The sequence below is a fragment of the Patella vulgata genome, chromosome 5 (assembly GCF_932274485.2).
Source record: "Patella vulgata chromosome 5, xgPatVulg1.2, whole genome shotgun sequence".
In the NCBI taxonomy this organism is placed as follows: domain Eukaryota; kingdom Metazoa; phylum Mollusca; class Gastropoda; family Patellidae; genus Patella; species Patella vulgata.
The window spans coordinates 40,949,817-40,964,838 of NC_065883.2; the positions used below are offsets into that span (position 1 = coordinate 40,949,817).

The 15,022-nt window shown below is 34.0% G+C and overlaps 1 protein-coding gene across 3 annotated transcripts in view; it reads left to right on the plus strand.

The window, feature by feature from the left end:
* LOC126820661 (probable tubulin polyglutamylase ttll-15) overlaps positions 1-15,022 on the plus strand; it is a 189,616-nt gene that overhangs the window by 22,601 nt on the left and 151,993 nt on the right. For all 3 annotated transcript variants that reach the window (XM_050548783.1, XM_050548784.2, XM_050548786.1), the window contains exon 4: positions 14,465-14,620. In XM_050548783.1, coding sequence (XP_050404740.1) covers positions 14,465-14,620 — 156 coding nt within the window. The remainder of the gene's footprint in view (positions 1-14,464; positions 14,621-15,022) is intronic.

Here is a 15,022-nt window from a genome sequence, read left to right on the forward strand (position 1 = left end):
CACAAAATAGGTCATTTTGGGCAAAACTTACGGTTAAACTTCATTTCAATAATATGCTTTTGCAGTGGGGTCTTTACCAGTGGAGGGAAGCCAGATGACCCTATGCCCTGGTCACGTACAGCAGGGTTCTGGATTCCACAGCACTTTGACTTCGTGACAGAAACTTTCGCTGTGGGAGGAAACCCAGGAGATTGGACAGGCACTAGTCCTTGTCATGTATAATCTATGACACATCCACACCAATCGATTCAATGATAGACCTCATGATGGAATACGGACGCGTTAACCATTTGGTCACCCCACCCCCACCCCTCCTTAAAATATGTGACTGGCACCCCCACAGCTGCTTAGGTAGAAAATGGAATCAAAGTGGTGCACATTACCAGAAATAGATAATCAATTTAGAAAATTGTGGTATGAAGGATTTTTGCCTGGACAAGCAAATGCATACATAGGACCTAGGTTTCTCATCCCCTCTGACTAAGTTGTCCTTTGTCAGGCCATCCATCATCCTTACACTTTTCACAAGGGAAGAACCAAGCTGGAAAATCTGATAATTTCTCGACTGATATGGGGATTGACTATTGGATCTAGAGGTTAGTGAGTTGTGGTCTAGGGTGTGCATCCAAATGTAAAAGACTTGAAATGATATAAATGGTCCAAAAAGAGCCTCAAACTTTGAAAAAAATTGAAAAATCGTTAAATTACTGAGAATGCTCTTCTATTTTTCTTTTTATTCAAAATTGCTCAATGGATGTTTCTGAATCTTCTGGTACAGGAAGTTAAAGGCCAACTCTACGTTTTAAAACTATCCCGAAATTGATACGTAAACCGGAAATAGTTGATACGATATCCGATATTTTGAAAAATGCGTAAAAATATAGATTGATGCCAAAAACGCGATTTCTTCGTTGGAAATTATAAGATCAAAAGCTAAAGTATCGTTCGATAGCTCAGTGAATGGACTTTTGTATGCTTTCTTCGGGTCTGTTACCTGAAAGCCGATTCAGTACTGCCATGCAGGTCTAGTTAGGCTTTCAGACTTTGTCGCTAACCTCTAGCATTCGAAAATATGAAAAATTTTGTTGAAAAGACAATTTTTGTTATTTTTCAAAATTTTCAAATTTGACCTAATTTTTGGATACCTGAAGACCATCCGATTCCAGAAATATAAGTTTCATTCTGAGTTATCGCCCTTTATTTTTCGATTTTTGTTTCGAATTTTCTGCCCATTTCCCAACCCTTATATTTTTTGGAAAGGATAAATCGATATTTCTGAAAGTCCTGGAACATAAAGCTATATAGTCAGACCGCTGCATAAAGCAATTTCAACAACGATCAGGGCCATTTTATCTGATCAGATAATGTAATATATCATTACAGAGCACTGTGGCTATCTAATTGCCCAAATTGGTTATTAAAACTATCCCGACAATAATCTCCATACCGGAAGTATGCAAAAAATGAAAAAAAAAAGGTTTAAAAAATAGCGCTCTTGTGAAAAACTTGATTTCTCCATCAGATGTTAGCGGACCAAAAGAACTAAAGTGTCGCTGAATAGCCCCATTAATGGACTATCATATGACATCTGAATGATACGATTTAGATGGCTAGAAAATAAATTATGTTACGCCGAAAATCTAGTATTTTCCGTTTTGGAGCATTTTGAGAGGTCTTTTTCTCAAACACAACAACTACGTTTTTTCTTAATTTTTTTTTACTCCTATGGGTGGACTATGGCGTGAGTCCAAAAATAAAAGCATTGAAATAACATAAGTTGTCCAAAAAGAGTCTCAATCTTGGAAAAAAGTTGAAAAATCCTCAAATTATTGAAAATGCTCTTCTATTATTCTTTGTTTTGAAAACAGCTCAATGGGTGTTTCTGAAACTTCTGGTACAGAAAGTTAACTATCCAAACAACATGTTAAAACTATCCCGACAATGATCCAAAAACCGGGAGTAGTCGAAAAAATATCCTATATTTTGAAAAAAAAAAAAAAAAGGTGATCTTGCGAAAAAAGTGATTACTACGTAAGATTTAAAAACAACTAAAGTGTCATTAGATAGCCCGAACAATGGACGATCTTATGACATCTCAATGGTAAAAAATCGCTGGTTAGGTAATATATCATGAGATGCTGAAAATCTAGTATTTTCCTCTTTGGAGCCAATTCAGACGCTTTTATCTCGAAAATTACTCTTATTTCCTTTCTTAAACTTCTGTTACTTAGAGTCCTAACGCTAATCTGGGATGTGATCCAAATTTAAAAGCCCCAATATAGTATAAATGGTCCAAAAGGGCCACAATCTTTGAAAAAAGTCGAAAAATCGTTATATCTGTAAATCTGCTTCTAGTGGTATAAGGGAGGTAAAACTGTCCAATGGATCTTTCTGAAACTTCTGGTACAGGAAGTTAAGTTCCCGTAGCACTTGTTAAATCTATCCCGATAATGATCCGTAAACATATATTGTCTGATATTTTGAAGAAAACGCAAAAAATGGGTGCTTTTGGGAAAAACGTGATTTCTCCACCCGATATCAACGGATTAAAGAAATTAAGGTATCGGTGGGTAGCCCAGGGATTTGACTATCGTATGATACCAATTTCACACGAATCCTATGAGAGGGCAGCAAAATATGACATGCTGAAAATCAAGTATTTTCTGATTTGGAGCGTTTTCGGACGCCTATATCTCAAAAACTACTCCAAGGATTTTTTTTAAACTTTCCCTATCAAGAGTCCCTCCTGTAGTCTTGTGCATGAATCCATCCAATAAGACATTGAAATTTCTGGAATAGGTAAAATAACGTACTGAAAATCGAAAAAAGTTGAAAAATCGTCAAATTTTAGAAAATACTCTATTATTTCTTTATTTTAACTGATTTTCAAAAAAAATTTATACATTCAGATAGCTGTCCTAATTACAATTATAACCATGTATAATATGTATTGAGTTATTGAAATTTAATTTTCGATATTTTGACATTTTTGACACTTTTTAACATAGAATTTCCCAAGGGCATTTTATCTGATCAGACAATGTAATATTTCATTACATAGCCCTGTGCCTATTTCATAAGCCAATCCGGTTATTAAAACTATCCGGACAATAATCTCCATATCGGAAGTATTCAAAAAATGAAGAAAAAAGATTTAAAAAAATAGCGCTCTTGCGAAAAACTTGATTTCTCCATCAGATGTTAGCGGATCAAAAGAACTAAAGTATCGCTGGATAGCCCCATTAATGGACTATTATATGACATCTGAATGATACGATTTAGATGGCTAGAAAATAAATTATGGTACGCCGAAAATCTAGTATTTTCCGTTTTGGAGCATTTCGAGACGCCATTTTCTCGAAAACGAAAACTACGATTTTTCTTAAACTTCTTTTACTCAGAGTCCTATGGGTGGACTATGGCGTGAGTCCAAAAATAAAAGCATTGAAATAATATAAGTGGTCCAAAAAGAGCCTCAATCTTTGAAAAAAGTTGAAAAATCCTTAAATTACTGAAAATGCTCTTCTATTTTTCTTTCTTTGGAAAACAGCTGAATGGAATTTTCTGAAACTTTTTGTACAGAAGCTTAGGTAACCAAACAACTTGTTAAAACTATCCCGACAATGATCCAAAAACCGGAAGTAGTCGAAAAAATATACGATATATTGAGGAAAAAAACACCATAAAAAGTAAAAAAAATGGTGATCTTGCGAAAAAAAGTTATTACTATGTAAGATTTCACCGAATCAAAACAAATTAAGTTTCATTGGAGAGCCCGAACAATGGACAATCGTATGGCATCTAAATGGTAAAAATTCGCGGGTTACGCAATATAAAATGAAACGGTGAAAATCTATTATTTTCCTTTTTGGAACCTATTCAGTCGCTTTTATCTCGAAAACTTCTCTTATTTCCTTTCTTAAACTTCTGTTACTTAGAGTCCTTACGGTGGTCTATGGTGTGAATCCCAATTTAAAAGCCTCAATATAGTATAAATGGTCCAAAAGGGCCACAATCTTTGAAAAAGTCGAAAAATCGTTATATCTGTAAATCTGCTTCTAATGGTATAAGGGAGGTAAAACTGTCCAATGGATCTTTCTGAAACTTCTGGTACAGGACGTTAAGTTCCCATACAACTTGTTAAATCTATCCCGATAATGATCCGTAAACAGGAAGTAGTCAAAAAAATATTCGATATTTTAAAAAAAAAAAAAAAAAGACAGTAAAAAAATCGGTGCTCTTGCAACAATCAGGATTTCACCGTCGGGTGTGACCGGATCCAAACATCTAAAGTATTGTTTGGTAACTTGATAAATGGGCTATTGTATGACACACTTCCTGTCTGATTACTGAAAGCCGGTTCAGTGCTGCTTGCAGGTCTAGTTTCACACTGCGTATTCTTATTATTATTCTTCTTCTTTTGTTTTGAGTAGATCTCAGCAACTGCTTGTCGGATCGTTACGATTTCTTCGGTTTTTCTGGGAAAGTGGGTGTGACTTAGAGGACAAAGCTATTTTGAACGTTCTGCGACAATGCGAAATGTCCGAAATCACCGAAGCTATCGTTTTTAGAAATATTGCAGTAATTTTAACAATAATCATTGAATTTTAACTTTCGATACATTTTGGCATAGCCGGAGACAGGGCACATAGCTACGCTACTTTTGATTTTTTGATTTTCGGCAAATCTTCGCAGATATTGGGCGCCAAATTTAGAAAATTTAAATTTTTACAAAAAACTTTTTTATTTATGAATATTTTTTAGTTGTGTTTTACACAAAATTGACGAGTCATCTGACTTGAGCAAAAATCTGATTTTCTTTGTCTCAGTTATTTTGCTTGGCCGCTATTGGCTAATTCAGTTTTTCAGTCCAAGATTAATTATTTATTGTTCGATTTGTATAAAACAAAGTTCATATGCTCCGTTGTCTCAATTGCCATTTTTTTTGTTACCGATAGAGTTATCTGTCGGCACCGGAAGTGGCGTAATTTTACCAAAAACTACAATTTTGACAGTTAGGTCACCGGAAATGACGAAATTTGGACAAAAACTGTATTTATAGCCTTCGAAACAAATAATTTATTCAAATGAGTCGTATTTGTTGTTTGTTTAAGATTTTGATATTTGATTTTAATCAACTAAAAGAATCAACCCATACGATCATATAGATATCACAAAATGGTTTCTAACTTGTTCAGTTGCGGAGAAATAGGCAATTTTCAACAGGTCACTTTTCAAGATTTTTTGTCCATAAAAGTGTCAATTATTATTAAATTTTCATGAAATTTTCACTGTGTGATACCTAATGCCATTTTCGATTTCATACAAGTAATTTAAGATTTTCATTATCACCGGAAGTAACGTCATTTTGGCAAAAACTGTATTTTTAGTCTTCAAAACAGATATTTTATTCAGATGAGTCTGATTTGTAATGTTTTTAAAATTATGATATTTGATACCAATCAGCAAATAGATTGATCCCATACTATCATACAGATACCAGAAAATGGTTTCTAACTTGTACGGTTGCAGAGAAATAGACGATTTTCTACAAGTCACTTTTCAAAGTTTTTGGTCTATAAAAGTGGCAATTATTATTCGATTTACATAAAATTTTCACCATGTGATGCCTTATGCCATTTCTGATTTCATAAAACTAATTGAACATTTTCATTATCACCGGAAGTACTGTACACTTACATGTAACAAATGTATAAAATGAATTGATATTGCTGGATTTGGTTGATTCGGCGTCCATTTTATTTGATGTGTGCAATGCTTATGTGGAAACCTGTTTAATGGTTTCATTGGTACCGGAAGTGACATGTTTAGGGTAACGTGGCACCGGTGAAACCCGTCATTACTGCATCGCAGTTCTAGTTATTATTATTATTATTTACCGCGGGAGCCTATTTCTCCATGATCGAAAACAGATATCGATCTGGGGTTCAATTTTCTCTCTGGAAACTGAGTGGTGGCTACTTGATAAAGTATTTTCGAAACTTCTGCGCAGACCGGAAGTGGCCGAATTTCGTGCGGTGCATAAAAATTAAAAAACGGCCATAACTTCGTCAATTCTGTACCTATTTTCATACAAATGACATTTTCAGAAACCCTGGGTCTTTTCTCGGATGATAGCTGTTGAAAATTTCGAAACTTCGTCGCTGACTTCTAGCATTCGAAAAATGGAAAATGTTGTTTGAGAGACAATTTTTGTTATTTTTCAAAGTTTTCAAATTTGACCTACATTTTTGGATACTTGAAAGAAATCCGATTCCAGTAATATAACTTTCATTCAGAGTTATCACCCTTTATTTTTCGATTTTTTTCGAATTTTCTGCCCATTTTGTGAGCCCGAGTTTCGTTTTACGGCTGAATCGACGATTCTGAAACTTCTGGAACATGACGTTATTGTCCAAATCCAACTGATAAAGCTAATTCGACAAGGATCCTTAAACCGGAAGTGGTCGAAAAAAAATTGTCCAATATTTTGAAGAAAAAGCAAAAAATGGGGGCTTTTGGGAAAAACGTGATTTCTCCACCCGATATCAACGGATTAGAGAAATTAAGGTATCGGTGGGTAGCCCGGGGATTTGACTATCATATGACATGCTGGAAATCAAGTATTTTCTGATTTGGAGCGTTTTTGGACGCCTGTATCTCGAAAACTGCTCCAAGGATTTTTCTTAAACTTTACCTATCCAGAGTCCCTCCGGTAGTCTTGTGCATGAATCCATCCAATAAGACATTGAAATGTCTGGAATAGGTAAAATAATGTACTGAAAATCGAAAAAAGTTGAAAAATCGTGAAATTTTGGAAAATGCTCTATTACTTTATTATTTAAACAAATTTTTACAAAAAAAGTTACAGATTCAGATAGCTGACCTAATAACGATTCTAATGATGTATAATATGTATTGAAATATTTAAATTTAATTTGTGATATATTGACATTTTTGCATTTTTGGCACTATTGAACATAGGATTTCCCAGGGAAATTTTTATCTGATCAGACAATGTAATATATCATTACATAGCCCTGTGGCTATTTGATAAGCCAATCCGGTTATTAAAACTATCCCGACAATAATCTCCATACCGAAAGTATTCAAAAAATGAAGAAAAAAGGTTTAGAATAATGGTGCTCTTGTAAAAAACTTGATTTCTCAATCAGATGTTAGCGGACCAAAAGAACTAAAGTATCGCTGGATAGCCCCATTAATGGACTATCATATGACATCTGAATGATACTATTTAGATGGATAGAAAATAAATTATGGTACGCCGAAAATCTAGTATTTTCCGTTTTGGAGCATTTGAGACGCCATTTTCTCGAAAATGAAAAATAATTTTTTTCTTCAACTTTTTTCACTCAGAGTCCTATCGTTGGACTATGGCGTGAGTCAAAAAATAAAAGCATTGAAATAATATAAGTGGTCCAAAAAGAACCTCAATCTTGGAAAATAGTTGAAAAATCCTTAAATTACTGAAAATGATCTTCTAATTTTCTTTCTTTGGAAAACAGCTGAATGGATTATTCTGAAACTTCTTGTACAGAAGGTAAGGTAACCAAACAACTTGTTAAAGCTATCCCGACAATGATCCAAAAACCGGAAGTAGTCAAAAAATTTCCGATATTTTGAGAAAAAAAACCCGTAAAAAGTAAAAAAAATGGCGATCTTGCGAAAAAAGTGATTACTACGCCAGATTCCACCGAATCAAAACAACTAAAGTGTCATTGGATAGTTCGAACAATGGACGATCTTATGACATCTAAATGGTAAAAATTCGCGGGTTAGGCAATATATAATGGAACGCTGAAAATCTATTATTTTCTTTTTTTGAGCCTATTCAGACGCTTTTATTTCGAAAACTTCTCTTATTTCCTGTCTTAAACCTATGTTACTTAGAGTCCTAACGGTGGTTTATGGCGTGAATCCAAATTTAAAAGCCCCAATATAGAATAAATGGTCCAAAAGGGCCACAATCTTTGACAAAAGTCGAAAAATAGTTATATCTGTAAATCTGCTTCTAATGGTATAATGTCCAATGGATCTTTCTGAAACTTCTGGTACAGGAAGTTACGTTCCCATACCACTTGTTAAATCTATCCCGATAATGATCCGTAAACAGGAAGTAGTCAAATAAATATTCAATATTTAAAAAAAAAAAAAGACAGTAAAAAAAATCAGTGCTCTTGCAACAATCGGGATTTCACCGTCGGGTGTGACCGGATCAAAACATCTAAAGTATCGTTTGGTAGCTCGATAAATGGGCTATTGTATGACACACTTCCTGTCTGATTCCTGAAAGCCGGCTCAGTGCTGCTTGCGGGTCTAGTTATTATTATTATTATTTACCGCGGGAGCCTATTTCTCTATGATCGAAAACAGATATCGATCTGGGGTTCAATTTTCTATCCGGAAACCATGTGGTGGCTACTTGATAAAGTATTCTTGAAACTTCTGCGCAGACCGGAAGTGGCTGAATTTTGAACGGTAGCAATAAATCAAAAATCGGCCGTGGTTTCGCCAATTCTTTACCTATTTTAAAACAATTCACATTTTTGGAAACCCTGAATCTTTTCCGAGACAATGGCTCTCACATTTTTCAATTTCGAACATTCATCTATGGCATTTGTCGTTCGAAATTTGAAAATACGTTGTTTAGGAGACAATTTTTGTAATTTTTCAAAATTTTCAAATTTGACCTACATTTTTGGGTACTTGAAGGCAATCCGATTCCAGTAATGTAACTTTCATTCAGAGTTATCACCCTTTATTTTTCGATTTTTTTCGAATTTTCTGCCCATTTTGTGAGCCCGAGTTTCGTTTTACGGCCGAATCGACGTTTCTGAAACTTCTGGAACAGGAAGTTATAGTCCAAATCCAACTGATAAAGCTATTTCGACCGGATCCTTAAACCGGAAGTGGTCGAAAAATTGTCCGATATTTTGAAGAAAACGCAAAAAATGGGTGCTTTTGGGGAAAACGTGATTTCTCCACCCGATATCAATGGATTAAAGGAATTAAAGTATCGGTGGGTAGCCCGGGGATGTGACTATCATATGACACCAATTTCACACGAATCCCATGAGAGGGCAGCAAAATATGACATGCTGAAAATCAAGTATTTTCTGATTTGGAGCGTTTTTGGACGCCTATATCTCGAAAACTACTCCAAGGATTTTTTTAAAACTTTCCCTATCGAGAGTCCCTCCGGTAGTCTTGTGCATGAATCCATACAATAAGACATTAGAATTTCTGGAAAAGGTAAAATAACGTACTGAAAATCGAAAAAAGTTAAAAAATCGTCAAATTTTAGAAAATGCTCTATTATTTCTTTATTTTAACAGATTTTCAAAAAAAGGTTATACATTCAGATAGCTGTCCTAATAACGATTATAACCATGTATAATATGTATTGAGTTATTGAAATTTAATTTTCGATATTTTGACATTTTGAAATTTTTGAAACTTTTGAACATAGGATTTCCAAGGGGCATTTTATCTGATCAGACAATGTAATATATCATTACATAGCCCTGTGGCTATTTGATAAGCCAATCAGGTTATCAAAACTATCCCGACAATAATCTCCACACCGGACGTATTCAAAAAATGAAGAAAAAGGTTTAAAAAAAATTAGCGCTCTTGCGAAAAACTTGATTTCTCCATCAGATCTTAGCGGATCAAAAGAACTAAAGTATCGCGGGATAGCCCCATTGATGGACTATCATATGACATCTGAATGATGCAATTTAGATGGCTAGAAAATAAATTATGGTACGCCGAAAATCTAGTATTTTCCGTTTTGGAAAACCGTAAAAACTAAAAAAAGTGGCGATCTTGCGAAAAAAGTGATTACTACGCCAGATTCCACCGAATCAAAACAACTAATGTGTCATTGGATAGCCCGAACAATGGACGATAATATGACATCTCAGTGGTAAAAATTCGCGAGTTAGGCAATATATAATGGAACGCTGAAAATCTATTTTTTTGAGTCTATTCAGACGCTTTTATTTCGAAAACTTCTCTCTTTCCTTTCTTAAACCTATGTCACTTAGAGTCCTAACGGTGGTCTATGGCGTGAATCTAAATTTAAAAGCCTCAATATAGTATAAATGGTCCAAAAGGGCCACAATCTTTGAAAAAAAGTCGAAAAATCGTTATATCTGTAAATCTGCTTCTAATGGTATAATGTCCTATGGATCTTTCTGAAACTTCTGGTACAGGAAGTTCCCATACCACTTGTTAAATCTATCCCGATAATGATCCGTAAACAGGAAGTAGTCAAAAAAATATTCGATATTTAAAAAAAAAAGACATTAAAAAAATCGGTGCTCTTGCAACAATCGGGATTTCACCGTCGGGTGTGATCGCATCAGAACATCTAAAGTATCGTTTGGTAGCTCGATAAATGGGCTATTGTATGACACACTTCCTGTCTGATTCCTGAAAGCCGGTTCAGTGCTGCTTGCAGGTCTAGTTATTATTATTATTCCAATTTATTTTTGATTAGATCTCAGCAACTGCTTGTCGGATCGTTACGATTTCTTCGGTTTGACTGGAAAAGTGGGTGTGACTTAGAGGATAAAGCTATTTTGAACGTTCTGCGACAATACGAAATGTCCGAAATCACCGAAGCTATCGTTTTTAGAAATATTGCAGTAATTTTAACAATAATCATTGGATTTTAACTTTCGATACATTTTGGCATAGCCGGAGACAGGGCACATAGCTACGCTACTTTTGATTTTTGATTTTCAGCGAATCTTCGCAGATTTACCAAAACTACAATTTTGATAGTTAGGTACCACTTTTCGAAAGCAAATATTATTTTTTTCAAATCTGGTATAACTGAAAGGGTGCGCCTTGGCGCACAAAATGTTGGGCCCAGTTTTTTTAATTTCGATTCCGTTTTCGGGCTATTTCGAAAACGGAAAAAGGTGTAAAATAAAGCTATTTACAACCCATCCAGCGTTTTCATATTTTAAAATATTACTTCGTAACTTTCATAAACTCGTAGCAATAATCTATACGGAGAAAATGTTTGTGAAAATTAATTTGTAATATGCGCAGTTGCCGAGAAATGGTCAATTTTGCATGAGTCACTCTTTACGCTATTGTGCCTGTAAAAGAGTCTATTATTTTTGGATTTTCATAAAAGTGAAACCATTTGATGCATAATGTCAATTGTAACTAGTTCAACTCAATTTAACATTTTCAATGTCACCGGAAATGACGAAATTTGGACAAAAACTGTATTTATAGCCTTCGAAACAAATAATTTATTCAAATGAGTCGTATTTGTTGTTTGTTTAAGATTTTGATATTTGATTCTAATCAACTAAAAAAATGAACCCATATGATCATATAGATATCACAAAATGGTTTCTAACTTGTTCAGTTGCGGAGAAATAGGCAATTTTCAGCAGGTCACTTTTCAAGGTTTTTTGTCCACAAAAGTGTCAATTATTATTCGATTTTCATGAAATTTTCACTGTGTGATACCTAATGCCATTTACGATTTCATACAAGAAATTTAAGATTTTCATTATCACCGAAAGTAACGTCATTTTGGCAAAAACTGTATTTTTAGCCTTCAAAACAGATATTTTATTCAAATGAGTCTGATTTGTTATGTTTTTAGAATTATATTTGATTCCAATCAGCAAATAGATTGAACCCATTCGATCATAGAGATACCAGAAAATGGTTTCTGACTTGTACGGTTGCAGAGAAATAGACGATTTCTACATGTCACTTTTCAAAGTTTTAGGTCTATAAAAGTGACAATTATTATTCGATTTACATAAAATTTTCACCATGTGATGCCTTATGCCATTTCTGATTTCATAAAACTAATTGAACATTTTCATTATCACCGGAAGTACTGTACACTTACATGTAACAAATGTATCAAATGAATTAATATTGCTGGATTTGGTTGATTCGGTGTCCATTTTATTTGATGTGTGCAATGCTTATGTGGAAACCTGTTTAATGGTTTCATTGGTACTGGAAGTGATATGTTTAGGGTAACGTGGCACCGGTTAAACCCGTCATTACTGCATCGCAGTTCTAGTTATTATTATTATTATTTCTTTTTTTTTTGTATTTCCTTCAAATCGGATTTCTCAGAATCTAACCATGGGAACTTTCTGAAACTTTGACCTACACACACACACACACACACACACACACACACACCCACACACACACACCCCACTAAAAAAAAAATTGGTGGTAGATTTTGATTAAATATATTTTCAAAGCGTTTTACGAATCCGAAATCACTGAATTTTACGAACGAAGAAATTAACCTACATATCTATAACTTTGTGGTTTTTTGACCGATTTTACTAATTTTTTCTTCTTTGAGCTCCCTGAAAAAATTCATTAGCATCTGCAATTTCGCATTTTCGAATTTCGAAAATTCATTGCTGTGATTTCTACCCGGAAGTTGAGACCAACTTTACAACTTCTTTAATAGTTGCATGATTTTCATGAAATTTAGTACGTAAGTAGATCTTACCGATGCGACTTGAAAGAAATTTTCTAAGTTATCTCCCCTTGGTGAAATTAAGGATCAAAGTTTTTAAAAAAAAATCGACGAAATATAGATCAGATTGCTTTGAAATTTTGTTTCTGTCTTGGCTAAGAAAATACTGATGTGTACACAAAATATGAAGTCTGTCGATTGAACCGCAAGTGCCACTATCTTGAAACGTGAAAAATCCTGAAGGCTTTTGCAATATTTTACTTACAGACATGGGAGTTACATTTTCTGAATCATTGAAGGAATACCTTAAAACCTATGGATCAGAATTTTTATTTTGGTCAACTGATGGTCACCATTTTGAACTGAATATGAGAAAAAATGAAAAATCCGCATTAACGGACATGAAAATGAACACAATAGGCCATAGTTTGGTGAATACGTCTCCTATTTCCAAAATGAATACATTTCTGGATAGTCGGGATCAGGGTTGAAATTTTGGTATGTGCAAATTTCACAATTTCGAATTTTGCCTTTGACATTTTTCGTGCAGACAAAGTTGTTTATGAGTGAAAAATTTGCATTAATGGCTTAGGAATGTTCAGAATAGGCTGTCGTTTCGTGAATTCGTCTCCTATTTCCGAAATTAGTACATTTCTGGTTAGCCTCCTTCCAGGAATGGGTAGTGGCTTTTGAATATATATTGTTTCAAAACGTTCTACGAATCCGAAATCACAATGTTTACTGACAAAAACTGTTGACCTACATAGCTGTAACTTTGTGACTATTTGACCTATTTTACTAATTCTTTATTCTTTGAGCACGTTAAAACATTTACATTAAATCTGCTATTTTCGAATTTTGAAAATTACGTCATTGACATCTCATCCTGGAAGTAAAATCCAACTTGACAACTTCTTTAATATTATCACGATTTTCATTAACCTTGGCATGTAAGTAGGCCTCGCTGTTCCAACTTTAACGATGTTGTTAGAAGTTTTCTAAATTATCTCCCCTTTGAGAAATAAAGGATCAAAGTTTTCAAAAAAAAAAAAAAATAAATAAAAAATAGGTCAGATTGCCTTGAAAATTTATTTCTGTACTATGTAAAACACGGCTGATGCATATGCATAATGTGGAGTTTGTTGATGGAACCGAAGTGCCACCAAGTGAAAAATACCTAAGACTTTTGCGATATTTTACGTACAGACATGGGAGTTACATTTTCTGATTCCTTGAAGGAATTCCTAAAAATCTATCGGAGCAGATTTTTGATTTCAATATGAAAAATAGTTAAAAATCAACGTTAACGGGAGTGAAAATAAACATATTTTGCCGTAGTTTGGAGAACTCGTCTCCTATTTCCGAAATGAATACATTTCTGGATAGCCGAGATCAGGGTCGATTTTTTGGTATTTGCAAATTACAAAATTTCGAATTTTGCCTTTGACGTTTATCATGCCGACAAAGTTCTTTACAGGACAATTTATTTTCTTAATTTTCAAAAGTTGTCCTACATATTCGAATAGCTGAGGTCAGTCTTATTCCCAAAATGTAAGTTCTATTTTAAAGTTATCTAATTTAATTTTTTTCCATTTTTTCCTGCCATTTTCATTTTTTTTTCTGCCCCATCCTGTTTTTTAAACGGCTTGATACATTTTTCTGAAACTTCTGGAATGGGAAGTCAATCCGATTACAGCAATACAAATATCAGTTATTTCCCTTCATTTTACAGATTATTTTTTCGCCCGGGTGAAATGTTTCTCGGTATATTTAGGCTTGTTACTTCACAAGTTTTTGACCGATTTTTTATATAACCCTTTGTAACAGAAGTGACCGTAAATATGAAAGCTTTTATATCTGCTATGCAGATCTAGTTGTTTTTGTTATTCTACATCACATATATAATTTGGTATTTAAAATGAATGTAATTGTTTTGTTTGTTATTTTACATTACAGAAAGAAAGTGGGTATTTAAGACATGTGTATAATGTTTTTGACAGAATAGGGTATGTGATCGGCAATGAGAATTCTGATTGGGAAGTTTTATGGGCACATGATTACCCATTTGTATCTTTATCTAAACATCTATCAGATTTAAAGCCATACCAGAAGGTAAGTAACATTATTAAAGAGTTGGAAAAAATCCCAAATGGGACTCTCAAGCTTAAAACTTGTCGGAAGACACAATTAGTACAGAAACGGCAAAATACAATAAATGTGTCAGAATTACCAAAAGTTTTCTCAAAAAAAACCCTTCAAAAAAGCATTGTGCTGTGAAAATGAAATAAAACCAAGTACGAACAATCCAAACCATAAGACAGAATTCGAAGTCCTAAAAAACGTTATAGGCAAAATAGTGTATTCAAGCAAAATAGTGTAATCGGCAAATGGACTGCTCCTCGTGTACAAAATACACGACAAACAGTGGTAACAGGTGTCCGGAAGAGTGAGCTTACCCTGCCTGTAATAAAAGATACCATATTTTTCGGTGTATTAAGATGAAGTTTTTTTACC